General features: G+C 40.8%; 1 protein-coding gene across 2 annotated transcripts in view; it reads right to left on the minus strand.

The window, feature by feature from the left end:
* The window catches only part of LOC137435312 (BTB/POZ domain-containing protein 7), a 106,036-nt gene that overhangs the window by 12,118 nt on the left and 81,235 nt on the right, over positions 1-12,683 (minus strand). For both annotated transcript variants that reach the window (XM_068128993.2, XM_068129002.2), the window contains exons 5-8: positions 11,537-11,748; positions 1,513-1,721; positions 1,338-1,413; positions 1,071-1,231 (exon numbers count right to left, since the gene is read on the minus strand). In XM_068128993.2, the coding sequence (XP_067985094.2) occupies positions 1,071-1,231; positions 1,338-1,413; positions 1,513-1,721; positions 11,537-11,748 (658 nt within the window). The remainder of the gene's footprint in view (positions 1-1,070; positions 1,232-1,337; positions 1,414-1,512; positions 1,722-11,536; positions 11,749-12,683) is intronic.

A 12,683-nucleotide genomic window follows, 5' to 3' on the forward strand; every position in this document is an offset into this window, starting at 1 on the left:
ACATTACCTTTGCTGTACCGTTGATTTTGAGAAATCACCACATCAATAAGGCACAATATGTTCATTCAATTGTACCTGGAAATTCAATATTGAACTACTTACCTGAGGGGAAAGGTGTGGGGTATTCCACAAGAACTCCATTTGATAATAAGGTAATTGCAATGGGGTGTGCTTTTAAATCATCCCTTATTCCAAATGTCTGAAATTTCCATCTCTTCAGTCGACTTGAGGAGTATGTAATGATTGTAACGGTCCTTAGAATTTTTTATTATTATCATGATTCAAAACCTCCCTTGGGGACTGGCCCTTTTGCACGGATGTATTGCACATTATGCCTTTCACAATTAAATTCTGAAGATGGGTGGAGCGAAGGTTGAAAATGACCCAGTTGGGCAGAGCTTTTCTGGAGCTCGATCTGTGCCAAGGTGCTTCGAGATCTGAAATACCCGAGATTTTATGATGTTTATTCTACGAGCCACTTAGGTCCTGTCTGTTGTGACAAACTTTACTGCCCTATATTCGTTATCCTTTCTTGTTTTCACCCACCACAGAGCCATAGCCAAGTGAGTAATAACACATTGTTGATCGTATTCTGGTCGGTGAACAATCTTTGCATTTTGACTTTCATAACGGTTCTCATTATGCAACGTTCGTCATTCTTTTGCGATGTGAATTGTTCTTTTCTCTGTTCCATATTGTGTTTGCAGCTTGGCATACATCCCGTGGTTAGTTTGTTTTGTATTTTCAGTACTGTTTTATTAAAGGAAGGAGTAATAAGTCCCCATCTCTGTGCCTGCAAGTGACATTTCTTGGTATAACGGTTGGCATGCGCTGGTGTAATTTGAGTACCGTTCACTCCGAGCTACACTTTAACAGAAACCAGTACAGAGTATCTGCATCAAGGCATCATCATTGGTGGATATTTTGAAACAATAGGGTAAATTTCTTATTGACCTTACTTAAATCTTTCTAAAAAGCAGAGTAAGCCTTCAAAAACCACCCTCTTCATGAAAAAGGTAAGAATGGTGAGCTCCCGCTTTAAAGGAGACCAAAATGAATGGGGAACCAACCGCAGAAGCAAATGCATCATGTGTAGGTGGGACGATGTGGTCCTGACGGACATGGCTCAGCAGTGGAGAGATAAGTTCAAGTAGCTCAGTGTGGTCCAGATCACGACGCCTTGCACTCCGGCGTGCCATACTGTGTGCTGTACCATTCAACGCATTTGGTTCTGCAGACCATAGGGCAATGGAGAGATTTTAAAGCAAGACCACTTCAAGTTGAGGAGATCACAATAAACCAAAGCATGTATAAGGGGCAATGCTCTGAGAACCCACCTCTTTCCTCCATTCGCTTGAGCAGCTGATGCTCTCCCCATCTTACCACTGCTTTTAGAATGTCTGCCTCACTCGCCTGCAAGAAAATCATATTACGAGTAGTAGAGTACACAGAGGAGGGACAAATGTGGCCCGTCAGACTTCTGGCATCTCTCTGAGATATTGGAAATTATACCTGCGTGTATTCTGAGTCTAAGGCCTCCAATAGAGCATCTTGTGACAACTGGAAGAGAGCTGGTGAAGTGGCAATGCTGGAGAATTCCTCACAGAGAAACAGCAGGGCCTGGCGATGAACCCAATCTGAGCCGTGCCCTCGACTGCTCCATGCCAACAACGAGGGCAATCGCTCTATCGAGAGCATGGCCACCAACTCGTCTTCACAGGCTGTGATACAAGGGTATCTTGTGTGTGACTCAACGAAAAGGTTTTAAGAACTTGACCTGATAAAGCAGCCATTGGACTAGTACCAGCTTGTATTTGCCAATTTTGTTGATTTTTTTTAAATTCAAGTTTATATGAGCTTTTTAGGTAACATATTTAATTAGAGCAAATACACACACAAATATAATCATAACTAAATATCGTCATACCTCACAGTGAACTTTGGCTCATTTATAAAGTTAATAGATATTGGGAAAAATGCCAGGGGCAGAGAAAAGGCCCCTTTATATGGCATGTGCCATGTGGCAAAGTATAGAAAAGAAGGGGCATTCCGTAGCTCATAGAAAATGCCAAACGATAGAAAATAAGGGACATTCAAAAAAAATCTCGTGTGCATGCTGGACTACCCTTGTGTTCTGAGGAGGAACCAAGTAATGCTCTAGAAAAGTTCATATAAAGGGGCGCCAATTTGATTGATACAGCTGCAGGAAGAAGTAAATGTATTTTATTTGCCAGATGTAGGGTGCCCCATGATCACTCAATGCATTGGGCTTTTAGTTGCTTGTCATCATCTTCAGCATGATAAGTCCTATTGCTGGGCAAAGGTCTCTCCCATAAAGTGCCTACTTTTTTCATCTTCTGCTTATCCTCTTCATCAACTCATCTCTCCAACTTACACAAGGTCTCACTCGTTTTTAGGTGCCATGTAACAGTTGCCATTCTGTTTATCTGCTTCATCTTCTTTTCAGGCTGAATCAAATTCCATTCAGTTAGTTTACCAGCTTTCATCTGCAATTCTTGCAGTGTCCAGTTCAACTCTATTCAGCGATTGTAACCATCCCTTTATTTCTGTCGTCTAATCCACTTGATTGGTTGAGCTTGAAAGTGGTTGGATGTCAATGAAAGATAGTCTGTTGGGAGCCGTTGGTGAGGTATGTGGATAGACAAAAGGACCACCGAGGCACTCGGAAACATGGTGGTGGGATGATGAAGTTGGAAAGAAGATTGACGAGAAGAGGAAGAAGTTCAAGGAGTGGCAGAAGGCGAAGGGTATGGGGGCAGAAAAGGCAGAGCATGAAAGTTATAAGGCAGCCAAGAAGGCTGCAAAGAAAGAGGTAGCAAAGGCACAGGAGGCATGCAGGAAAATGTTCGGAGAACGCTTGGATTCGGAAGAGGGTCAGAGAGCGGTATTCAGGATTGCAAAGCAGATAGCGAAAGAGAGGTGTGACGTGATGGGGGTGAGTTGCTTGAAGGATGAAGTGAGACAAATCGTTGTGGACCCAGATGGAATTAAAGGAAGATGGAAAAGATATATGGAAATGCTGTGGAATGCAGAGAATGAATGGGGTGGCAACATAGAGAGTAACCCAGTTTTAGGACCGGCAGAGAAGATAACCGAGAAGGAAGTTGAGGCAGCGATAAAAGCAATGAAGAGTAGAAAAGCAGGAGGGCCGACGGGAGTTGTGGGAGATATGTTGAAGGCAGCGGGAAATTGGGGTGTGAAGAGAATGACAGAGATCTGCAATCTGGTGGTGAAAGAAGGCCGCATTCCAGTGGATTGGGAACTGAGTACACTCGTCCCTCTATACAAGGGGAAAGGTGACCCTCTGGACTGTGGCTCGTATCGAGCGATAAAGTTATTGGAGCACGGAATGAAGGTATTGGAAAGGGTGTTGGAGAGGAGCATAAGGAAGAAAGTGAAGATTGACGAAATGCAGTTTGGATTTATGCCAGGAAGAGGAACGACAGACGCGCTTTTTATTGTGAGGCAGTTGCAGGAGAAGTATACGGAGAAGAGGAAGAAGTTGTTTCTTGGGTTTGTTGATTTGGAGAAAGCATTCGATAGGGCTCCACATGAAGTAGTGACATGGGCATTGAGGAAGTTAGGAGTGGAGGAATGTTTGATCAGAGTAGTGATGGCAATGTACAAAAGAGCGCGCACAGCTGTAAGGACGAAGGACGGGAACAGTGGTGAGTTTGAGGTGAAGGTGGGAGTGCATCAGGGGTCGGTACTAAGTCCACTACTATTTGTAGCTGTGATGGAGGTGCTGGCTCAGAACGTAAAGGAGGGTTTACCGTGGGAGTTGTCGTATGCAGATGATCTGGTGTTGATTGCAGAAAGTATGGATGGACTGAAGGAGAAGATGAACAAGTGGAAGGAATGTATGGAGACAAAAGGTCTGAAGGTGAATATCGGAAAAACGAAGGTGATGGCAAGTGGTAAAGCATGTGGTGAGGTGGAAATAACTGGGAAGTGGCCGTGTGCAGGAAGGGTGTCGGAGTGAATTCCATTCAATGTACAATGTGCGCTGAGTGGGTTCATCAAAAATGTAGTGGTTTGAGAGGGTCATTAACCAGTGTGGCAGCTACATTGAAGTGCAAGGTGTGCACAGAGGGAGCTGCAGATGGAGGAAATGTTGAGTTGGATCTTGGAGATGGCGTGAAGCTGGAAGGTGTGAAAACATTTCGTTACCTTGGAGACATGCTGAATGGAGAAGGTGGATCAGACTCAGCAACGGTTGCTCGAGTGAAGTGTGCATGGAAGAAGTTTCGGGAACTGAGTGGCATGCTGACGAGGAGGGGAGTGTCATTGAAGCTGAAGGGAAAGGTGTATGCTGCATGTGTGAGAAGTGTTGTGATTTATGGGAGCGAGACATGGGTAATGAACGTAGAGCAGCAACGAAGGCTGGAAAGGGTGGAAATGCGAATGGTTCGGTGGATGTGTGGAGTATCGTTGAGAGAGAGGAAGACAAATGATGAATTGCGAAAGATGATGGGAATAGAGCCTGTGATGGATGCTGTGAAGAGAAACAGGTTGAGATGGTTTGGTCATGTGTTGAGGAAGGATGAAAGTGACTTGTTGAAAAGTGTTGGAAATGAATGAAGAAGGAAGTAGAGGACGGGGTAGACCGAGAAAGACTTGGCTAAAGATGGTCGAAGAAGAAATGCGGGCAAGGGGGTTAACAAGGGGAAATGCAGAAAATAGGGCAAAATGGAGAACATTGTCATGGGGACCGCAAGGCTAACCCTGGCTCTTGCAGGGAAAATGGCCTTAAAATGCCTGTTATTGTTGTTGTTGTAATCCACTTGTTTTTCAGGCCAGATAAAATCAACATTCCAGAAAGAAGGAGTAATAATAAACCTACAAAATAAAAATTAAAATAGAACTGCATGCTTCGACATCGCAACGTCGACCAATATTGCCTCCGCCCACATTATTACATCATTGTACACACTTTTACCATGGTTGATTTGCATCCCTTCAGCTGTTCTCAAGTATCACATCTTTACCTGACATGACCTCTGACCTTTGCTGCTGAAATCTAATCAGTTAATCTTTGCATCATAATATATACTTGTACCAAGTTTAGTCAAAATCTCACTGGTTCACAAGTTAGCTCAGTAACAGAATTTTTCACCTAATGGGACCTCTGACCTTTGACCACAGTTTAATCGGTTAATCTTTGCATTATTATACATACTTGTACCGAGTTTGACTTAGATCCCATTAGTCGTTCATAAATGATCGCGGTAACGAAAACCTATCACAGATGGACAGCCAGACGGACAACCCAAAAACATAATTACTCCGGCGACTTAATCGGCGGAGGTATAAAAGAAAAGTCTCATTAGTTTGACTGTACCTAATTTGTAGAAAGTTAAGTGGAAAGAAAGATGCAAACATATTAGGTGGTTATTGACATGGATGTCAACGATTTTGAGTCTAATATGCGATTCATTACAAGTCACATGGTTTACTTGCTGATGAAAAAATATTGAAAACTAAACAACAAGAATGGAGACTTTTTGGGGTGTTTCCAAACTGCAAAATATTTTTTGAAATAGATTTCAAATTAAACCTCAGCAAGAAAATTAAATTATTCAAACCATATTCAATACTATAATTCACCAATTTCTAGACAAAAAACTGGAGATTCACCAATTGGCAAAAGTCTGGCTCACTTCCTTTATAGAACATTTCAACTGACTTTAGCCTGGTGTTGGCTTAGCGGTTAGGGTGCTGGCTTGGGATCCCAGGATCCTGAGTTTGAATCCCGGTCGTTCGTTGAATTAATGCCAGGGGGGTTGACTCAGCCTGTCATCCTTCCGAGGTCGGCGAAATGAGTACCAGCTTGCTGGGATGAATGAGCCATTCTGGTGTCCTGCGTCGGAGTGGCGACCCATCCAGGATTGTGCCCGATAGCCAAGGAAACTGCTTTGGCAGCCCTATGCATTGGCACGGTGCAAGAGGAATGGTCATCATCATCATCATCAACTGACTTTGTGCAAAGGCAGCAACCTACCTTTACAGCAAATGTGTTTTTTTTTTTTCCAAGGAAAGCTTGCTCTGTTCGAGTTGGTTAGTTTTATTGTACAATTTGAAATGTATCAGCATCCATATTTATCAACATTCGTTTTGTATCAAGTCAAACAGACAAGAAAAAAAATTGCAAGTGTTAATACCCCATTCACCCCGGCCTGATTGATTGCATAAACTTAAAATGCTACAGTTACGAGACGATCCATGTATTATGTTGGCCCAGGAATGAGTTAAGGGAAATTAATTGAGAAAAGGACAGGAGAGGAGGTTAGGGGAATGTGGGAAAAGAGGAGGGAGAAAGAGAATAAGGGGGAAGAAAATAATCTCCTAAAGAGATCAGAATAAGGGGCAGGGAAAGAACAGGGACAGATGGAGAATGTGAGTTAATGGAGAATGTGAGTGGGGGTTGTTTAAAATTCTGAAATATTTGCAGAACCTAACAGACTACCTTTTCAGGTTGTTGATACATATGTCGTGCAATGAAAAAAAAATCTGCTTTTATCGATTCATCTCAGAGTAAAAGTCACAACAATTACTGAGTACAGCATATTTAAAAAGCTGACACATTCAGTTTATACATTGGAAGAATGGTAAAGGGCTCACAAAAACGAGTTAAAAGGGGAAAAGCAATTTATGATGGAGAAAGTAATTGGCTGTGAACCTATAATTTCCAAGTGTATTTCATGAACCAAATATTCAATCACTGCCAATTACATTTGATGACCAAATTCTAATGACAAATCTGACAATGGCCAGACATAGTTTAAAAGCAACGGACTAATTTACATTTGATATACCAGCGGGCACCCCACCCTCTGGGCGGGAGTAACTCTGTCAGCCCACCTTCATTGGCTAATGTGCTGCGGTACAGTCCTGGAAAAGCGCTCTATAATTTTTGTCATTTTTGAAAGAAATTTTATTGATCACAACATATACTCCATATATGATGAGGAAAGCATGTGATAAAGACAAAACACCATAATCAGCAATATTGTAATATCACTGTGAGAGGTGAGGTAACATGATGTGATGAAGATACTGCACTGTAATCACAAATATTATAATAACCGCTGCCAGAGGTCAGGAAACACAAGGTGAGGACTTCTGGAATTTTTTAAACGATCTTTTAAATCATTTAAAAAAATTGAAGTGTTGAAAAACTACGTGGGGTATCATGTTCTATGACATGTCTAGTTGATCGAGATTCGTCTTACAGTCCAAATGGATTCATCTATGAATGAATAGAAGAAAAATTGGAAAATTAGCCAATTCAACTTGGACTCCACATCGATTTAAACACCAAAATATATGGTAAATACAGTATAGTGAATGAATGATCGTTGTAAGGACATTTTCCCCCGCTACAGCGGGGGTTAGCCTTGCGGGCCCCATGACAATCATCACGGTTCCCTGTTTGAGGCAATGTGTTTCATGGCCGGATGCCCTTCCTGGCGCCAACCCTAGGTCGCCTCTTACGATGCGCAGGGATACGGTATACCTATTCTAAATCGGGGTGCACACCGGGATCATTCATCCCAGCATCTGGTACTCCATTTGCTGACCTCAGAAGGAGGACAGGCTGAGTCAACCCCCCTGGGGTTAATTCAGCGATCGAACGGGATTCAAACTCAGGATCCCAGGATCCCAAGCCGGCACCCTAACTGCTAAGCCAACACCAGGCTGGTAAATACAGTATAGTCTCTGACTAATTTTAATTTTTTATTTTTCCTTCTCAAGGTTAAACTGCGAGACATACACAAAATGAAGCTCTGCCAAATTTGGCAATTCCAGCTGCCCTCGTTGTCCAGTTATCTTGCCGACATACATACACAAACACACACACCCTATGGCCTTGGCATTACGAGTACATAAAACAGACAGGGACAGATGTCTGTCAATTATCTACTGCTAATGAAATTAAACTCAGGCAGATTGAATCCGTTTAGGAAAAAATAGAGCGGATGACGAGATAAACAGCTGTAGACAATAATGTCAGCCTTAATTGGCACATTAGCATGTCAATTGAAAAAAAAAATGGAGGATAATAAATGATTACTGCTGGTGCGCATGTGCATACTACAGTGATACATTGGAAGATAAATTAAAGCCCTGTTGTCCATCCACCCTGCTGTTGGTGGGTTTCCCCACTTCCCACAATGGTAAATTATATCTGAAATGGAATAACAACTGGAGAATTTAGCCCAGCATATCATGAATGGATCAAATTTACTGCAGTGTCAACCATTATTTATCCTTGCTGTCCCATTAGGGATGGATTCAACATTTGGGTTTGATGCCGTTGTGGTCGAACTGCTGGATCAACTTACAATTAGCAGTGCAGCTGTTGTATGGTGAACTATAGTGCTAAACAGATGGCAGGATAGAATATTATACATCTGCACATCAAAATCTGCTATTCCTTTTGCTGGCACATATCAAAGTTGATATTAAAAAGTACATTTGCAGTTTGCACCTATGGATCCCTTTTTAAAGAGAATGAGAACATCGATCGAAAAGCTTTGAAAAACGGTGCACCATGCAGGCTGAGTGGGTTAGTGGCTCAATAACATTTATATATGCGCACTCGTCCCATGGGATGATTGGAGGTCAGCTTTTAGGCGGCCCTGCTTGTTCCGGTGAAGCAAAACCTCCAAGGTGATTGAGGACAAGCCGAACATCCTTTTGTCAGTTAGAGCATCAAAACGAGTTTGAAATTTTGTAGATTTTTTTTTTTTCAACCCACTCTGATACTCTTCCCCACTTGCAACCGATGTTGAAGGCAATCTCATTAAAAAAAAAGCATACAAGCAATATAGCTTGGTGGAACGAAGGTTAAATTGAGAAAGAAAAAAAGAGAACGATGCGAAAAGTCAGGACATGAGAAAGGGGAGAGTAAGGGAGATAACCACACAGCATTATAATGGACCAATACATAAAAGGTGGAATGTACAATGCTCAGACATTTTTTTTTTTTTTTTCTAACAAGTATACATCTGCATATAAACATTCTTAGATAACTGTTTTATGTCTTAATGTTTAATCAACAAAACGAAAACGTTCGTTAAAAGCTTATGTAAAAAGTCCTTAATCCTGAAGGACATCATAAACATGGAAGACTTGCCAAAAGGGCTAAATAAATAAAAGGAACTTACACAAACCTTCTTTTTTTTCTTCTTTTTTTCCCCAGAGTCCAAAGTGATATATTATGAATGCCAAGGGCATTATCATGAGCCAATTGTAAAAATGCATGAGTATGCAAAATTTCCAGCATCGTGAGCAATGCTTACTTGTTAGGTGGGAATATCAAACAGGCAAACTCAAAGATTAAAAAATAAAGCAGAATTAAAACAAATAAATGAAAAAACATGTTTTAGGGATACACACTTTTTTTTTCTTCTTTTTAAAAAGTTTTAAACCTTTTAAAAATATTTTTAAAAATTAAATATTGAGAAAAGAAAATGTACCAGAAAAGAGGACCGTGGGCCAAATTTCAGCTCTCTAGGACATATGGAACCTAGAATACGAATGGCTCAAAGATTTGAAATGGGACAAACAAAGTTCAGATGAAGTTAAATAAAAGTGTGTAAAAAACAACAACATGTTTTAGGGCTACACAGTTTTATTTTTATTTTTTAAGTTTTAAACCTTTTTTATTATTATTAAAAATGCTCAAAAATGCTTTAATTAAAAATGCTTTGAAATTAAAGTAAAAATGCTTTGAAATTAAATTTAAAATGCTTTGAAATTAAATTTAAAATGCTTTGAAATTAAATTTAAAATGCTTTGAAATTAAATTTAAAATGCTTAAATTAAAAATTTAATTCAACCCTTTCAAAAGTATTTTTAAATTAAATTTTGATAAATGAAAATGTACCAGAAAAGAGGATCGTGGGCCAAATTTCAGCTCTCTAGGACGTATGGAACCTAGAAAACCAACGGCTCAAAGATTTGAAATGGGACAAACAAACAATGTTCAGATGAAGTTAAATAAAAGTGTGTAAAAATAAGAAAAGAAGCAACGGTAGACATATAAAGTTTAAAAAACAAGCAAATAGAGAAGAGATATTTTTAAAAGCATAAATGCTATCAAAAGGAAGAGTCAATACGAGGAGAGTAGCAGGGAAGGAGAATGTACATGCATATGACATATGGAGATCAAAAACCAACTATTTTGTGAAACGTATATGTCGATAGCTCCTAAAGGCCATTTGGCACATGGCAAATAAAATAGCAAAGCAAGAAGGTCTATTACTTTATATTCAACAAAGTTCTCAATCATACAATTGGCTTCTCCAGTGTTGGTAATGACAGGAGGTAAAGAGGGAAGACTGGCAATTTGTAGCATCCACCAAACACTGGTGTTGGGCTTGCGGCTAGGGTGCCGGCTTAGGATCCTAGAATCCTGGGTTCGAATCCCGGTCGATCGCTGAATTAACGCCAGGGGGGTTGACTCAGCCTGTCATCCTTCCGAGGTCGGCTAATTGAGTACCAGTTCACTGGTAATTCCCTGTTTGTCGTTAAAGGCGGCAAAAAGGGTTGGCGTCAGGAAGGGCATCCGGCCGTAAAACATTGCTTCAAAAAGGGGACCAAAAAACAACAACAACCACGGTTTCCGAAAAAGGCCAACCCCTGCTTTGCGGGGAAAAATGGCCTCTAAAGGTGGTTATATTTATTATTACTGTAAAAGAAACCAATTTATGAATTGTGTTTTTTGGGAGTCTGCCTACCCTCCCGACAACCAACAAAGCAAGTGGACAGTTCTGTTCTGAATAACTTCTGAAGTTGAGATCTAAACTGTTGGATCAAAGGACCTATTAGCAGTAGTGGCACATTTAGGTACCTTGTAAGCAGGCTAAACATTGTGGGTTCTACCTTTAAATATGCCCCCGTCAACATAATCACAGGAACAACTAGAAAGAGCAATCAGAGATTGCAAACCCTCACCAGGACGTGTTTTCAGTGGTTTTTAAGGCTTTTGTGTTAAAACAAATATGGCGGCCGAACCACGTAACCGATGGCGTCTTTTTTTTGCTCCACCAATTTATCCCTGGATGATGCTCAAGAAATTTCATCTTAGATCGGATGAAGTTTTGTACTTGTGGAATTATGACGTCATAATGGAGGCACCTATGACATCATCAATAACATTTTATTCCCCATGGAGAGTTCTTTACAATGAGCCATGCTTCAATTTTTTCTATGCAGCGCTTTCGGAGATAGAGGTGCAAAGTTTTTCGGTTTTTCCAAGATGGCGCCCATACCACGTGACCTATGATGTCATAATTATCATTCAAAAAATTATACAGGTGGAGTTGCACCCATGGTGAAAAGTTCCTGTCAATCGGACCAACGGTTGCAGAGAAAATCATATATATATATATATCTGTGCAGACAAACAAACAAAAAAACAAACTGACTCAAATGCAATACCCTCTCCTCAGGCGAGGGAAATAAAGCACATACAACAACAACAACAACAAAACAACCAACATCTTACCTTGAATCAAAATGTCAATTTCAAGTAAACGTGCAATGTGACACAATTCCATAGCCTGCTCCATGCTGTGACACGTGGATACACCAGACACCATAGCCTGGACCTCTTTGAGGCTGCCCAATCGATCAAACCCCAAGCCGACAGGCCCAGCTTCTACGAGATGCAAGTCCAGACAGTCTGTGTACAGGAAGTGCAAGAGGGAGCGGCCATACCTGCCAACAGTTCAAAAAGTGGCAAAAAAAAGAAAAAGCATTATTGGGCAATTGAGAACAAGGAAAGAGGTACGTACTCTCTCTCAAGTGGAGAAATTAAAATACAACATAGCCTTTTACAATGGGAGGCAATTTCACCAAAGTTTAAAAATGGGAATGGTAACACTACCAATGGGAATGGGAATTGTTTAAAAATGGGAATGGTAATAAATGGGAATGGGAATGGTAATTGTTTAAAAATGGGAATGGTAATAAATGGGAATGGGAATGGTAAAATGGCAATACACTACCAAATCTCCAAATCACGTTTGCATTAACGCAATACATTTTGCACAACTGAACTGCTCACAAACTTCCTTTTTTGTAGAAATGCCAGGAGCATTAGAAACACTGGACAATACCTCAGTTGTGATAAAGTAGTGCTCAGATATCAATGTCTCTGACTTTGAGAATAAAATAAAAGCTTTACCCATATGTGCATGTTATTCTTATCAATACAAGAGGGAGGAGAGGAAAGTGGACATGCTGAGGGTATGAAAATACAGGATACCTATTGACCAAATACACCTTAACAACAGAAATCATGAACTTAATTAGATATTAACGTTCATTTACTAGGCAGGGGGGGGGGGGGCTGCAGGATAGCATTGAGGTACATACAGTACACTCGTTCCTGGGTTCGAATCTAGGTCCAGCTTTAAACTGTCACCCTGGTGTTTCAAAAGCAGGGTAGATTCAATGTACATGCCGTCTATTGGATGGATGTTCCATTAAAGATCCCGCGTTGTTCTTCACATAGAGTAGGCGAGCTATCACTGGCAGCTGCAACAAATTTCAAATTCCTGCCCTGAATACCACTAGGGAAAGCAGAGGCAAACCACTCAGTCTAATCCTTGCTGCAGGTTTGCTTTGGCAGCACTGAATGCACCAGAAAA

The sequence above is a fragment of the Myxine glutinosa genome, chromosome 1, assembly GCF_964187855.1.
Source record: "Myxine glutinosa chromosome 1, kmMyxGlut1.1, whole genome shotgun sequence".
Classification (NCBI taxonomy): domain Eukaryota; kingdom Metazoa; phylum Chordata; class Myxini; order Myxiniformes; family Myxinidae; genus Myxine; species Myxine glutinosa.